The sequence below is a fragment of the Chiloscyllium plagiosum genome, unplaced genomic scaffold (assembly GCF_037043375.1).
Source record: "Chiloscyllium plagiosum isolate Xiang-an unplaced genomic scaffold, Cpla_swu_hap1 HiC_scaffold_34, whole genome shotgun sequence".
NCBI lineage: Eukaryota > Metazoa > Chordata > Chondrichthyes > Orectolobiformes > Hemiscylliidae > Chiloscyllium > Chiloscyllium plagiosum.
This window is the reverse complement of record NW_028270172.1, coordinates 10,244,063-10,258,055: the sequence shown is the minus strand read 5'-3', so window position 1 is coordinate 10,258,055 and position 13,993 is coordinate 10,244,063. Positions and strand designations below refer to the sequence as shown.

The 13,993-nt window shown below is 43.2% G+C and overlaps 1 protein-coding gene across 1 annotated transcript in view; it reads right to left on the bottom strand.

Moving 5' to 3' along the window:
• The window catches only part of nek11 (NIMA-related kinase 11), a 298,330-nt gene that overhangs the window by 141,111 nt on the left and 143,226 nt on the right, over positions 1-13,993 (bottom strand). The window contains exon 11 of the mRNA XM_087978482.1: positions 2,957-3,076. Within this exon, the coding sequence (XP_087834608.1) occupies positions 2,957-3,076 (120 nt within the window). The remainder of the gene's footprint in view (positions 1-2,956; positions 3,077-13,993) is intronic.

Here is a 13,993-nt window from a genome sequence, read left to right as displayed (position 1 = left end):
GCTGTAATTTAGGGAGCCCAAGTCTTAAAACAGCAAAACATCTGTGGAGGTCTAAATGAGTTATAATAACTGTAACTCCCACTGCAGCCCCCGACACCACTCTCGCAGTTCGCACTGAGGGGTGGAATTAAATTCTAATCTGAAATGTGCAGTAGGAAATGCATTGGGAAGCTATGTTGAGGGTACTACATAATTGCAGGGTGCTGTTGTTGCAAATCTAGTGATTATTGTGACTAAAATCTGAAATGTTCTTTCACAGATCTGTTCCACTCAGTGTTCTATATCACCTACTCAATCAGCGGAGGACAGCTTTAAGAATATTTCCCCACTTCCTGTGAAGAGACACATCAATGATCCACAATACCTATTTGCATTCACACCTCAATAGACTTAAACCTTATGCACACTAACACTTAAGGGGTTCAGGATTGTGGAAGCTCTATCAAATATTTGACCATCTCTACCTCAGCGTAGCCTTTACCTCCAAGGCATACTGCAGCTTAACCAGCTGTTTCCAAAATAACTGGACTGATTTAACCAGGAGTTGATTTAACTCCCAAGTTATTGAAAGAAACACAATTCTGCCAGTTTGTAATTTCATGGGTGCTTTGTTAATGTTATTTATTCAATCACCTTCTTGTTTATGCATTTTACATCGAAAGGAAGACTGCTCACACCTTTATTTTCCATGTGTTTTTTTTAAGTCTTTTGCATCACGTGTGTCCTGTCTTTTCAAAAGAATTTTGTCTCGGCATTTCTATCTTTAATATACACACTTTTAAAAAAATGCTACATGAATTTTGTGTTGACAAATCTTTCAAAATTTGCCCTCACACCTATCCCAAATGTTCTAGAAACACCCACACCCTCCATCACTGATGCTTCACAGCAGCAGTTTATACTATCTATAAGATGAACTGCAGATCTTCACCAAAGATCTTTAGACAGCGCCTCCCAAACTCACAACCACTAGGACAAGGGCAGCAGATACATGGGAACACCACCTAATGCAAATTCCCCTCCAAGCCACTCATCACCCTGATTTGGAAATATATCACCATTCCTTCAGTGTCCCTGGGTCAAAATCCTGTTATTCCCTCCTTAGGTCATTGTGGGTTAACCTACAGCACATAGACTGCAATGATTCAAGAAGGCAACTCACCCCCAGGTTCTCAAGGGGCAACTAGGGACGGGGAATAACTCAAGATTAGAGTGGTGCTGGAAAAGCACAGCAGGTCAGGCAGCATCCCAGGAGCAGGAAAATTGACATTTCGGGCAGGAGCCCTTCATCAGGAGACCCGGGTAATAAATGCTGGGCCCAGCCAGCGATCCCCATGTCACTCGAGTGAACAAAAATATATAAAGCTGACACAAAGTACTTGAGCACATTTGTGGACAACAAGTAAGAATTTTTTTTTTTTAAATTTCAGAAGTTCTTCTAGACAGAGGCTGGGTTTAATGTGGACAACAGGGGACTTGCCTAATGGTCGATGGCCTGACCAACCATACACTTACCTGGTCAGCGATAACTCCAATGGAGCCCTCTATGTGGCAATACTCCCAACCTTGATGCAATTCTGTTTATTCTGAGCCCCAAGGCTCTCCACTGACCACAGCAGCGTCAGGAGTGGTTGCCGCTGCAGAGACTATAGTGGGGCCTTCCCCAGGAGTCTCAGCTGGATCCCTAGGAGGTGAGCATGGGTGGACGAGATGGGAGTCATGAGGAGGCAGCTGCCAGCCAAGGTGTGGCAAAAGAAGTCAGAAGTAAGAACAAAAGGGAGCTTCCTCCTGTTAGGCCACCTCTTCTTAATGAACAGGAGAATCGACGGTTCGGGCATAAGCCCTTCTTCAGGAATTCTGAGTCCTGAAGAAGGGCTTATGCCCGAAACGTCGATTCTCCTGTTCTTTGGATGCTGCCTGACCTGCTGCGCTTTTCTAGCAACACATTTTCAGCTCTGATCTCCAGCATCTGCAGTCCACACTTTCTCCACCTCTTCTTAATGCCCTTATTCGGCCACACAGGAGACATAAACAGTAGGAAGATGACTGTGTAAAGACCACTGACAATACAGTGTCTCGGCGGTTAGCACTGCTGCGTCACAGCGCCAGGGACCTGGGTTCAATTCCACCCTTGGGTGACCATCTGTGAAGAGTTTGCACATTGTCCTCATGTCTGCGTGGGTTTCCTCCAGGTGCTACGGTTTCCTCCCACAATCCAAACAAGTTCATGTTAAATGGGTTCGCCATGGGAAATGCAGGTTTACAGGGATAAGGTTGGGTCTGGGTGGGATGCTCTTCGGAGGGTTGGTGTGGATTCGATGGGCCAAATGGGCTGCCACCATACTGTAGGGTTTCTGTGATTCTATGAATGAGGTCTGTTGGGCAGCGTATCTCACTGGCCAATGGTGCAATCCTTGAGGATGTCATTTGGTCTGCAGGCAGTAATATCACCCTTTGACCCTCTGCGGGGAGGGTGGGGAGAGTACAATAGGGGGTATGAAAATCACTCAAGCATTTCTTTAGAAAGCACTTGGAGTAATTTAGATGGGAAGTACTCTCAGGTATCTGCCAGTGGGTTATCTCCCTGTCACCAGTTTAAAAAGCTGCTTCCTAGTGTGAGATGAGAACTAATAAAGGACAGGGCTTTTGCCCGAAAAGTCGATTTTCCTGCTCCTCAGATGCTGTCTGATCTGCTGTGCTTTTCCAGCACCACTCTAATCTTGACTCTGATCTCCAGCATCTGCAGTACCCACTTTCACCTAATAAGAGGACAGTTGACACGAAAAGCATACATTCTCCTTCAGAACGTTCCTACAAAATGCCTTGGAAGGGTCTGTTACTCTGAACGAACTACATGGATAGAGGTTGTTGTTAACGTAGTCAGATTGACTAATGGACTAAGTGTGGGGCTGTTTAATCCCTCAAGCACGCTCTGAAAGAGAAACCAGACACATACTTGAGTTTTTTGGCTTTTTCGTCAGCACTCTGCAATTTCCTGAGTCTCATTCTCTCTCGTGGTGTCATTTTCTGCACTTCAGACTGCTCACATAATGTCTGCAGGTGGATCTTCTTCTGTCTGAGGAGAGAATGCAAAATTGTGAAAGAAATCAGCTTGTAGGCCCCTCACTTATTTGTTGATCACTATCACTCGATCTAACACAGCCTGGGGAAGCTCAATCATTCTGCTTCTTTTGGCAATTTGAGACAGGCCAACAGGGAGTGTACTGCAATCCCGGTTTAGAGCGTGACATTACAGTCAGTGACAGTTTCCAGCTTTTGATCTGTTTGATGCTGTCTACTGATAGCGCGCATCTGTGGGGGAGGCCAGATCTGATTCCACTCAAAATGTGTTATAAAACAAAAAGGTTGCATTTATATAGAACCTTCCATGACTCAGGATGTTCCAAAAGCACTTAGCAGCCAATGAAGAATTTTGAAACGTTGTTTCTGTTGTACCAAAGGAAACAAAAAAGCTAATTTGCACACAAAAAGCTCCCATAAATAGTGATGTGAGAATGCGGATAATCTGCTTTTAGTGATGTTGATGCAGGGTTACTCAGGAATTGGGCACCTCGGAGAGCTCCACAGCTGGGCTTTGAAGGCATGCTGCAGTTTCATTTACAATTTAACAGAAAGTGCTGGAAAAACTCAGCAGGCATGTCAGCATCAGTGGAGATAAAATCATTGTTAATGTTTCAATTCCGATATATTAACTCAGTTTCTCTCTCTCCACAGAAGCTGCCAGACCTGCTGAGCTTCTCCAGCAATCTCTGTGTTTGTTTCAGATCATTTAAGACAGAGGTAAGTAGGAATTTACTCGCTCAGACTGTCGTAAATCTGTGCAATTCTTTCCCACAGAGGGCTGTTGAGGCTGGGTGGTTAAGTATATTCCAGGCTGAAATAAACAGATTATAATCAATGACAGGATTAACATGCATGAGGAAAAGGCAGGAAAGTGGAGTTGAGCATTATCAGATCAGTCTCATTGAATGGTGAAGCAGACGTGATGGCCCGAATAGTCTGCTCCCATTTCTTATGGTCTTATCTCCTGCAGCTGCACAATTTCACTTTTGTGATAGATGGGCTCTTAGTTGAAAGGAATCTGAGGGGTGACCAGAACTAGAGGGACATAGGTTGAGGGTGAGATGGGGAAAGATATAAAAGAGACCTAATGGGCAACTTTATCACGCAGAGGGTGGTACGTGTATGGAATGAGCTGCCAGAGGGAGTGGTGGAGGCTGGTACAATTGCAACATTTAAGAGGCATTTGGATGGGTATATGAATAGGAAAGGTTTGGAGGGATATGGACTGGATGCTAGCAGGTGGGACTAGATTGGGTTGGGATATCTGGTCGGCATGGACAGGTTGGACCCAAGGGTCTGTTTCCCTGCTGTACATCTCTATGACTCTCTGACTCACAGTGGCCCTTGGAACCAGTAAGATGTTTTATCCTGACCCCACTTTCCTACCAAACTTCAATCCTCCAGTGCCTAAAAAATAGATGTTTTTCAGTATCACACTAAAAGGCAAAACTTTGGTAGGGCAATATTCACTCAGTATAGCACACGTACATACAAACACACACGCACATACGCATGCATACACACAACCAGACAGACACATGTGCACAGACACATGCGCATGCACACACAAACACAAACATGCATGCATGCACACATGCACACACAGACACATGCATACACACATACACGCATTTGGTCTCCAACAATCGAGAAGATCTGGGTCGAAATCCCTTTAGCAAAGGCGAGTTCAAGAAGAAATACTGCAGGAACATTAACAACATCTTCTGTTCCAAACAAAACAAATCATCAGAAGTCAGTCAATAAATAAAGTAAAATAATGGACTTGGTATCCCGAAGTGACTGCTATTAGTGGACAGCAAAAATGCTGCATAGCTAAGTTAACAATATTTCAAATAAAACTTTATACATTTTTCATCTTCTTCATTAAACTATAAAGTACCTCGAGCACTCATTATCACCAAAACCTTCAGGGAATGTTAGAAGATTTTCAAAGGGTGAAATATCAGGAAAGAAGGAAGGAAACAAAACACTTTGTTCTGCTGAAATATAGATTGCAAAGTACAAAGATGTTAACTACATTTCATTATCTGTTTGCATGTGTCAGACATGGACAAGCCACTAGGTAGGAAACACAGGTCCAGATGAGATGTGAACTTTCAGTTGTGAGAATATAAATTAAAATCAGATTTAACACAGTGTTCAATTAGGGAGTAAAGTAGGTCCCCTCTTATCTGACTAGGCTAACAGCTTTTCCCCGATTTGTCTTAATGACAACCAGCTACATGAAGAAGGTTTGTTACGTTCAGTGGTAATGAGGTTGTTATGTTTCAACTGGTGTTGCTGACAAGAGGCATGTTAATTGTGCAGTTCCCTCACCAACACTGCCAATTAAAACTACATCACTTGCAAACAATCCTTCGCTGTTACCATCCCTGCAGAGGCAAAGCAAGCAAGCCCACAGCTGTGTTCTCCCTGTAACAAAATGGAGAGTTCAATATTATATTTTATTACTGGTTTTAAATAAGCAGTGTAATATGGAGATTGTCTTCTCTGAACCAATGAAGAGCTGGGAGATTACTCCAATGCGTTGGGCAGAATGTAATCCACTTTATTCTAACAGGAGATCCTCTGATTCCAACAGTTTCTACACTGCCTGCTTTGACAAATTCCAACCAGATTGTCTGTCGACTGGTTCGTTACACGACCCCCAAGAAGCAATTGTCAGGAAAAGCTGCCAGCTGATCAGAGGCTGAAAGCTGCGCATTGCTCAAAGGCAGCACCCAGTAGCTGCTGGCTTGAGGTCACAGGATCAGTGAGGGATCCACAGAGCTCTGCTGAAGGGCTAACTCTGCTTTCTCTCTTCACAGCTGATGCCAGACCTGCTGAGTATCTTATCCTCACCTACCAGCCCACCAGTCTCCTCATCCAACGCATCATCCTTAAACACTTTCACCAACTCCATCTAGACCCCACTGCCAAGAACATCTTCCCTTCCCCACCCCTCTCTGCCTTCTGCAAAGACTGTTCCCTCCGACAGTCCTTGGTTTGCACCACTCTCCCCACTAACCTCCCACCGCCTAATGCCCCACACCACCCTTCCCTGAACCCCCAGCTACCTTCCCTTGCAATCGGAAAAGATGCAAAACCTGCCGGTCCACCATCCCCCTCACCTCCATCCAGGGCCCCAAACAGTCCTTCCAGGTGAGACAGAGGTTCACCTGCCTCTCTTCCAACCTAGTTTTCTGCATCAGGTGCTCCCGATGTGGTCGGGGAGACTGAACGTAAATTTAGGGAACGGCTCACCAAGCATCACAGCCGGGTCTGCAGGGGCCGACTGGACCTCCCAGTCACTGCCCAATTTAATTCCCCTTCCCACTCCCTTTCCGACATGACCATCCTTGGCCTCCTCCATTGCCACAACGAACCACAGTGCAAATTGGAGCAACAACACCTCATCTTCCGCCTACAGCCCAGAGGACTCAACATCGAGTTCTCCAATTTCAAATAACCTCCCTCCCCATCCCCGAACTCCCTTTCCTGCCCCTCCCCCTCCCTTCCACTGCTCCCTGCCACCAACCGATCCATTTCCTCCTATTGACCAACCAAGTCGTATCCTCTACCTGTCTTCACCTATCCCCACCTCACCACCCTGCACCCGTCTCCCCCTACACCCACACCTGTCCTGAAGAAGGGTTACACTCGAAATATCGACTTCTCCACCTCCTGATGCTGCCTGACTTGCTGTGTTCTTCCAGCCTCCTGCGTGTCTTCTTTGGATTTCAGCATCTGCAGTTTTTTTGTCTCTGCTGAGTATCTCCAGCAATTTCTGTTTGTGTTCCTTTTTGTAAGTTATTTTTGCTCTTACCGCATCGAATACTTCTTGGAGTCATAGAGTCATAGAGATGTACAGCACAAAAACAGACCCTTCGGTCCAACCCATCCATGCTGACCAAACCCTTCCTATTCATAAATCCTCTTCTTTTGTCCCATAGTCTGGACGTGGGATTTTTAGCACATGTCTTAGCATTCACATTTCAAAAGCCTTAAATTCTGCATCGGCCTTTCACGTATTGCCCAGACGTGTGCAGGAGAAGGAGAAAGAATGGAGCATCTTCTGAATCTTCTTGTTCCAGGCTTGAGTTTCCTTGCAACAATATCCTTCAGCTTCATATTTAGCTGTGTCTATCGTAATTGGTGATGATGTCAGTGGTGTGGGCCCAGTGGTGATGAGGTGGCGCCTATGAATTGCGACTCTGTCATTGGCTGGCCTGGCACAGGCAGCGGTGAGTAGAGAAGGCGTGGTAATGCGGGTGCCATTGGTGAGCTGGCCCAGGACTCTCTTTCAGTTATATCTTTTACTCTTTTTATTAGAACAAACACAAAACGTAGAACAGTAGTACAACACAGTACAGGCCTTTGATGTCCTAATCTAAGGTCAAACTAACCTGCATACACTTCATTTTACTATCATCCATGTGCCTATCCAAGAGTTGCTTACATATCTCTAATGTATCTGACTCTACTACCACCGCTGGCAGTGCATTCCACGCACCCACCACTCTCTGTGTAAAGAACCTACCTCTGACCTCTCCCCTAAACCTTCCTCCAATCACCTTAAAATTATGCCCCCTCATGATAGACATTTCAACCCTGGGAAAAAGTCTCTGGCTATCCATCCCATCATTGCCTATCATCATGTACACAGCAATCAAGTTACCTCTCGTCCTTCTTCGCTTCAATGAGAAAAGCCCTAATTCACTCAACCTTTCTTCATAAGGCATGCCCTCCAGTCTAGGCAGCACCCTGGTAAATCCCTCTGCACCCTCTCTAAAGCTTCCACATCCTTCTTATAATGAGGCAACCAGAACTGAATGCAATATTCTAAGTGTGGTCTACCCAGAGCTTTATAGAGGTGAGCGTACCCTTGCGGCTCTTAACTCAATCCCCCTGTTAATGAAAGCCAAGACACCATACACCTTCTTCACAATCCTATCAACTTGGGTGGCAGCTTTGAGGGATCTATGGATGTGGATCCCAAGATTTCTCTGTTGCTCCACACTGCCAAGAATCCTGCCTTTAACCCTGTAATCTGCATTCAAATTCGACCATACAAAATGAAACACTTCACACTTTTCCAGGTTGAACTCCATCTGCCACTTATCAGCCCAACTCTGCATCCTGTCAATGTCCCATTACAACCTACAACAGCCCTCCACACTATCCACAACTCCACCAACCTTCATATCATCGGCAAACTTACTAACCCACTCTCCCACTTTCTCATCCAAGTCATTAATAAAAATCACAAAGAGCAGAGGTCCCAGAACAGATTCCTGCGGAACACCACTGGTCACCAAGCTCCAGGCTGAATACTTTGTATCCACTACCACCCTCTGTCTTCTATGGGACAGCCAATTCTGTATCCCATGCCTCCTTACTACTGAATGAGTCTACCATTTGGAACCTTATCCAATGCCTTGCTAAAATCCATGCACACCACACCCACTACTCTACCTTCATCAATGTGTTTTGTCACATCCTCAAAGAATTCAATAAGGCTTGTGAGGCATGATCTGCACCTCACAAAGCCATGCTGACTATCTCTAATTAAGCTATGCTTTTCCAAATAATCATAAATCCTGTCTCTCAGAATCCTCTCCAATAATTTGCCCACCACCAACGTAACACTGACTGGTCTGTAATTCCCAGAGTTATCCCTATTCCCTTTCTGGAACAAGGGAATAACATTTGCCACCCTGCAATTATCTGGCACTACTTCAGTGGATAGCGGGGATGCAAAGATCATCACCAGAGATGCAACAATCTCTTCCCTGGCTTCCAATAGTATATTCTTAATCTATTCAAAATTGTGGTGACTGTTGAAGCTTTTCACTGTATTTTACTGTATTATTCTCTGTACAATGCAAGTGACAACAAATATATCATTCATCATTCATCTTTCTGACCTCAGCATCACAACTGCCACCTTCGGTTATCATTACCACTACATGGACAAACTTATCAACTTGTTCCAGTGTGATATTTGATCCGACAGCAAGGTATTTTCTCCTTGACAGAGACAGAAGGAAGCACTCTTTCCATCTGATCACCAATGACTTTCAATTGTAATTAAAGTTTACTGGAGATTGGAAAATTGCATGTCACTCGACTATTTTAGAAAGGTGAGTGAGGGAATTATAGGTCAGCAGTTGACACATTGTCAGGAAATTGCTAGAATCTATCATTATGGATAAGGTGACTCAACATCTGAAGACTTTAGGCAGTGAGATGGAGCCAGCATGGGTTTTTTAACAGGTAGTTCGTGACAACTGTAATTGAATTTTTTTGAAGAGGTGAGAAAAGTAGTGGTCAGGGGAAGGCCTTTGCATGTAATTCAATAAAGTTCAGCATCAGATACTGCAGCGAGATTTGAAATGATTAGCAAATGATTAACCTTGTTCAGAAATGGACTGAGCAGCAGGAGTAGGGATAATGGACTGGTGCTCCAATTGACAGAGTGTAATGAGTATTGTCCTGCAAGGATCTGTATTCGCAGCTCAACTATTCACTGTGTTTATTATCAACTTACAGGATGAGATAGAAAGCCACATACTTAAATTTACCAGTGACACAAAGGTAGGTGGTATTGTAAGTAGTGTAAACAGAAGCATTAACTCACAAAGAGATATTGATTGATGAAGTAAATGGACAAAACTGTGGCAAATAGATTTTAAGGTAGGAGATTGCAATTTGGAGAAAAGAAAATGACACATTCTGAGCAGTGAAAAGCTGGAAACTATGTGAGTTCCAAAGTGATTTAGGGGTTCATTTTTGTAGATTTTTTAAAAATGTCATGGATAGATACAAACTGTAACTGGAAATGCTAGGGGAATGCTGGTCTTCATAGATGGAGGACTAGAATACAGGGAAGTTGAGGTCACCCCCTTGTATTACCACACGTGGATATTATATTTAGTTCTGTGCACCATGCATTAGGTAAGATATGCTGTTTTAGAGTGACTGCACCATGGATTTACTAGAATGATGGTCAAACACAAGGGTTAAAGTGCAAGGAGACAGAACACTAACTAAGCTGTAGCCCTGAACTTTAAAAGATTGAGGAGTGAATTATTCATAATTTTCAAGATATTGAGTAGAACTAACGGGGTATGGAGAAAGAAAGTATTTGTGGAAACACCAATGGTTCTGATACATTTTCCTTTTTCCTCAGCTGAGGAATCCCCTCTCTTTACAATGATAGGACGATTGCTCATATTCAAGGATGTGGGTTGTGGATTGGAAGAAATTGCAGGACCACTATCGGAAATATTTGTATCACCTATAACCACAGGTGAAATGCCGGTGGACTGGAGAGTGGCGAATTGTGGTTTTATTTAAGGAAGGCTGTAAGGAAAAGCTTGGGAACTATAAACCTGCGAGTCTGACATCAGTGGTGGGAAAGTTGTTGGAGGTGATTCTGAAACATATTTGGAGAGGCAAGGAATGATTAGGGTTAGTCAGCATGGTTTTGTGCAGGGGCAATCATGTCTCACAAACTTGATTAAGGTTTTTGAAGGAGAAACCAAAAAAGATTGATAAGGACGGAGCGATAGACATTGTTTACATGGACTTTAGTAAAGCTTTTGATAAGGTTCTGCATGGTAGAGTCATTAGGAAAGTTGGATCACATGGGATTAAGGATGAGTTTGCAAATTGGATACAAAATTGGCTTGACAGTAGGAGACGGAGGGTGGCAGTGGAGGGTTGTTTCTCAGACTTTAGGAATGTGACCAGCAGTATTCCATAGGCATTAGTATTGGGTCCACTTTTCCTTGTCATTTATATAAACAACTTAGATGAGAATATAGGAACCACGGTTAGTAAGTTTCTGGATGATACCAAAATTGGTAAGATAGTGCACAATGTAGAAGGGTATCTAAGATTACAAAGACATCTGGATCAATTGGGTCAATGGACTGAGGAGTGGCAGATGGACTTTAATTTGGATAAATGTGAGGTATTGCATTTTGGTAAAACAAACAAAGGCAGGACTTATACAATTAATGGTCGGGCCCTGGGCAGTGTTGTAGAACAGAGCAACCTTGGGGTTCAGGTAAATAATTCTTTGAAATTTGCATCACAGGTAGACAGGGTGGTTAAGAAGGCATTTAGCACACTTGCCTTATTGCTCAGATCTTTGATTGATTGTTACATGTACTGAAGTACAGTGAAAAGCTTTGTTTACGAGGGATACAGGCTTTGAGTATAGGACTGGTTACATCATGTTGAGGATGTACAGGATGTTGGTGAGACCTTTTCTGGAGCACTGTGTGCAGTTCGGGTCACCCTATTATAGGAAGAACATTAATAAATTGGAGAGGGCTCAGAATAGAGTAAACAGGATGTTACAAGGAATGGAAAGTTTAAGTTTTAATAATAGGCTGGATAGGCTGGGACACTGTACACTGGATTGTAGGAGGTTGAGGAGTGACATTATGGAAGTTTATAAACTCATGAGAGGCCTGGATAAGGTGAACAACAAGGGTCTTTTTCCTAGGTTGGGGGAGTTCAAAACTTGGGGGCATATCTTTAAGGTGAGAGGCAAAAGGTTTAAAAAGGACATGAGGGGCAACTTTTATACACAGAGAATGGTTCATGTGTGGAGCAAACTGCCGGAGATGGTGGTGGATGCAGGTACAGGTACAACATTTAAAAGACATTTGAATAAGTACATGGCTAGCAAATCTTTGGAGGGATATGTGCCAAACATGCGTAGGCGAGACTAGTTTAGTTTGGGAATACGGTCAGTGTGGACTGGTTGGACCGAAGAGTCAATGACTCTCCGAGTATTTTTGATACCTACATTGAAGAATGCAGGGCTTGGTATCACTAAAATAATAGGGCAGCGGAGGAATCTGCAATATCATTAATTTTAATTCCTTAATCAAGGAACTGCTTAAGATTTAACACTCAGTTCATGCCTGAGAGAGTATGACACCCAAATTTAGCTGACATTTTCAATCAAGTGATTAATGTTAATTTAACATTTACAATGCACAACGTCATATTGGGTCACCACAAACTACTGAGAGAACAAATTAACCCAATTACCAAATAGTCCCCCCAAAAAATGAGATTGTCAAGGGCTGAGGGCCTTCTAAGGCAGGAAGTTGATTTGAAATGAAGCCAGGATGCAAATTCACTGGAAGTCATATGGAATGTCTACTTCCCTCTGCTGCTTGTTGTGTCATAATGGAATAAGCCCATTTGGGACAAATGCTAAAGGTGGAGGATAAATGTGATGCTGAAATTAGGCGAAGGGTAGAGATAGTCAAAGGTAATTTTGTGAAGGTGAAGAGTATGTTAACAACAAGAACATTCAAGCTTTTAACAAGGAAATACTTGATATTCAAAATTAGCAGGTTCCGCAATGTGATAGTGAGTATGCATGTAATTTACTTAGCAAACTGGTTAATTGACGGAGTGAACTATGGAGGTCACTAAGTCAATTGAATTGTTCAGCATGAACAAACCCAGAACCTACGAGGCAATGCTGACTTATACTTGCTCTGGTAATTCACACGCATGTTTCTAAACAAATATTTTTCATGGTTTATGTCTGGGTGTGGAAGAGAAGTGTGAGTAAACCACAAACAGCTGGGTTAAAGCATAACTTTGAGAACCTGTCTACATGGGGGTTGGTTAGCTCGGTTGGCTGGATGGCCAGTTAGTCAGGCTAACAGCATGAATTCAATTCTCATGTTGGCTGAGAAAGATTCTCCTTCTCAATCTCTCCCCTAGCCTAAGGCTTGGTGACCTTCAGGTTAATTCACCAACAGTCGTCTCTCTCTCTCTCTAATGAAAAAGCACCCCTATGGTTTGGTAGGACTATTTTACCTTTACATGCTTAAAACATTAAGCAACATTAACTTCCATGTTCTACATGTACATTTCAGAATGGGCGTTGTTATTGGTCCAGCTTGACATTAGTATTGATTCTGCTGTCAAACTCAGACTGGCTTCGTGCTCCAACCGAGACCTCCTTTCTCACGATTATTGGACTTGGCAGTTCTTGTGGGTTTGGGAAGAAGGCAGATATTTGATCCAGGTTGATATGGATGGGAAAGTAATAAAGAAATTCCTGCAAATATTAAGTCCCTGTATGTGTTTATACTCTGCCCCTACTTGATCATTGATCCTGGTGAGTACCAAGGGCAATGGTCACTTGGCAGATTAGCTGTGAAGGGCCCCCTGGTGTGTGAATACAGATCATGAGCTACATAGGTAACCCCTTTGGGGATTATACTGCAAAATTCACTAATGTCCTTATCCTTTGTCAATATTTAGCACTTTTTCTGATCCAACTCCTGGTCTATCCAGTGGGCGTTAAGATTGACTTCAGAATCCCTGTTACAGAGATGGGAATATTTCCATTCCTAGTTGTTTTCTCAGTATCCTCCTGGAAAAGCGAGTCCATGACAAATCTCTATATTTTATTCCCATGGCTTATTTAAATCTTTAAGAACTGCCCAAAGGAATTGGTTAGAATTTGCCTGTTATTGTTGCTAAGACTCTGTCAGATGGACACATGGTGCAGAGAGGGGCAGGCAGATTAGAGGACCATCTCATGGGCCTGACCAAGGACACCATTAACAGGACTCTGCAGTGGACTATGGAAGGGGTCATATCTCATTAACCTGCTTCCTCCCTTCCACAGTTAAGTCCGCACTTGGGTGTTCTTTGGATTTTTGATTGATTTTGATTTGATTTATTATTGTCACATGCAATGAGATACAGTGACAAATATTGTCTTGCCTGCTATCCAGATGAATCACACTGTTCATAAGTACATCAGGCTATTAGAACAGAATGCAGAATATAGTGATACTGCTACAGAGAAAAATTAACTCTAATATATGAGAGGTCTGTTCATAAGTATAGAGTATTG